Raw genomic sequence first — 2146 nt, 5'->3', positions numbered from 1 at the left:
GGGGGGGGGGGGGGGATTCGGACTTTGAGTGGGGAGAACATTTAATTTTTCATTGAGTATCTCGGTTTCTCTACTGGGGTGTTTTATCACTCTCAGCACATGTTGGACCTGACAGACTGAGTCTGAAACACGCCTCCTAAATTATCTAAATAGTGTCGTTTGGGGCATGAAAACATCTACATTGTACCTCCCCACCCACCTCCCGGAATTTCTTTGCTAACCGAGATTTCAATTTTAATTTTTTTTCTTAATCGTCTGCTTTTTACAGGTGTAGCACAGGTGGTCAACAGGATAGATGGCCTCCCCTTTGACGACCATGATGACCAGCTCTTTGAGGTAACTTGCTGTTTTACTTTAGAAATAGAACTGTACGTCGGCTGTGTTAGATGAGAGTTTTCGTCTGCCTCATCATCATCATCACCATCATCATCATCATCATCATCATCATCATCATCATCATCATCATCACCATCATCATCACCATCATTGTAGGTAGCGGGGAATAAAAAAATGGTTTGAGACTTAGTAGATTTTGCAAATGTAATATAGTTTTTTTCTGATCAAATGTACACATAGGAAATACAAATGCCACAAAGCAAATTCAAATGCCACATAGAAAGTTTCACGCCACATAGAAAGTTCAAATGTTCAATAGGAAATTTTTGTGCACCATTGTGGGTAACAAGTTCAAATGTAGAAATAGCAAATCAAAATGCTACACAATAGCAAGTTCAAATGCCACATAGCAAAAGCAAATATACCCCACAAAGATTATTCTGCGTGAAAAGCATTTTAATGCGCTCAAACTGAGTTGACGACAACCATAAGCAGTTTAATTTTAAGGTTAATTGATCACCATTTAAGAAATCCCGAGGATGCTCCCGTGGAAAAAAATTCTGATAGGACTGAAGCAACTTGACATCAGTATGCAGCATGGCTGATGCAGAACATTTAGCGGTATGAACTTGCCTTTATTGAGGAGGCTGGTAGCAAGCCGTTGACGAAGAGAAACCTATGAAGAGCTCAAAGTGTTCAAAGCTTTGTTCGAGTAATGCAGGGACGAAGGGGACTGAACCGCACGATGCCATAGGCGCCTAATTTGCTGTCAGTGACGTAGGTGGCCTGGTCTTTCACGACTTTCAAGTAGAGGAAATGGCGGCTTTCGTTTCAACCCATCCCTCTAAGAAACTGTTCCAACAACATCCAAAACGAAGTATGTTTTGTAGGAAACAACGCTCGTGCTTAAAGGCAGGTTTTAAATGGCAACTCATCCATAGATTGGGTAAGAAATATTTACTCCCTACACACCTTTTCTTAACATCTACGAGAACGCTTGTGAATTTGGAAATACGTTGGGAAACCGTGGCTCGGAGAGGCAAAAGACCAAATGCTCACTCAGCTGACTCATCAGGAAGGGATGGCCACACTTGCCCAGATGATGGAACAAAAATCCCAAGCTGTGATTATAGTGAAAATAGCAGCAGTCTTCAGATCAATGCAAGCCTATATGCCACAGCATCTTGTAGTGCAACAATAAGTAAATAAAAGTAAATTTGGCTTTAGATTTCACTCAGTTAGTTCTATAATATACCAGCAGCAGTATGCTGATTTGTATCATAACCATTCGTTTCTGTTTTAACGTGTTGGTTTATTTTCGGTTTTTAAAAATAATTTAACTATTAATTTTGTTTCACATGATTTCTTCCTTGTGGCACCCCACGGCTTACGACTATCTTTATCGTGGCCAAAAAAAACTTAAACTTTTTACTTCTTACCTTGATACATTTCTTATACTTTTAGCCTTCTTTTTAGTTTTAGTAAGAGTTTTACGGCACTCGCAACACAATAAGGTCAAATAAGTGCCGAAGATTAATGGTGTTACAAGAGAGTAAAAGGCACAAAAAAGAAGGAGGAGAGATCAGGATGATAGATGTTAGGTCGGAAAGAAGGAGCAAACCCCACCAGAGCACCCGCCAACCACTCACTTAGCCTCCTTTTACTCTAGTTCAAGCATATTTACATTTGAACTTGCTATGTGGCATTTGAATTTGCTATGTGTTACCAAAGATAGTACAAGACAAGATGGGCCACTCAGTCTAAAAAGTGTCCGCAGGAAGTATGCTCTTTGCTTCAGATGGCGCTGCAG

General features: G+C 40.2%; 1 protein-coding gene across 1 annotated transcript in view; it reads left to right on the top strand.

The window, feature by feature from the left end:
* Positions 1-2146, top strand: part of LOC101856982 (dual 3',5'-cyclic-AMP and -GMP phosphodiesterase 11A) — a gene marked incomplete at its 5' end in the record, with an annotated part of 142616 nt that overhangs the window by 119216 nt on the left and 21254 nt on the right. The window contains 1 exon segment of the mRNA XM_005105621.3: positions 269-336. Within this exon segment, the coding sequence (XP_005105678.3) occupies positions 269-336 (68 nt within the window).

Source organism: Aplysia californica, unplaced genomic scaffold, assembly GCF_000002075.1.
Source record: "Aplysia californica isolate F4 #8 unplaced genomic scaffold, AplCal3.0 scaffold00481, whole genome shotgun sequence".
Classification (NCBI taxonomy): Eukaryota; Metazoa; Mollusca; class Gastropoda; order Aplysiida; family Aplysiidae; genus Aplysia; species Aplysia californica.
This window is presented reverse-complemented; position numbering and strand designations above follow the sequence as displayed.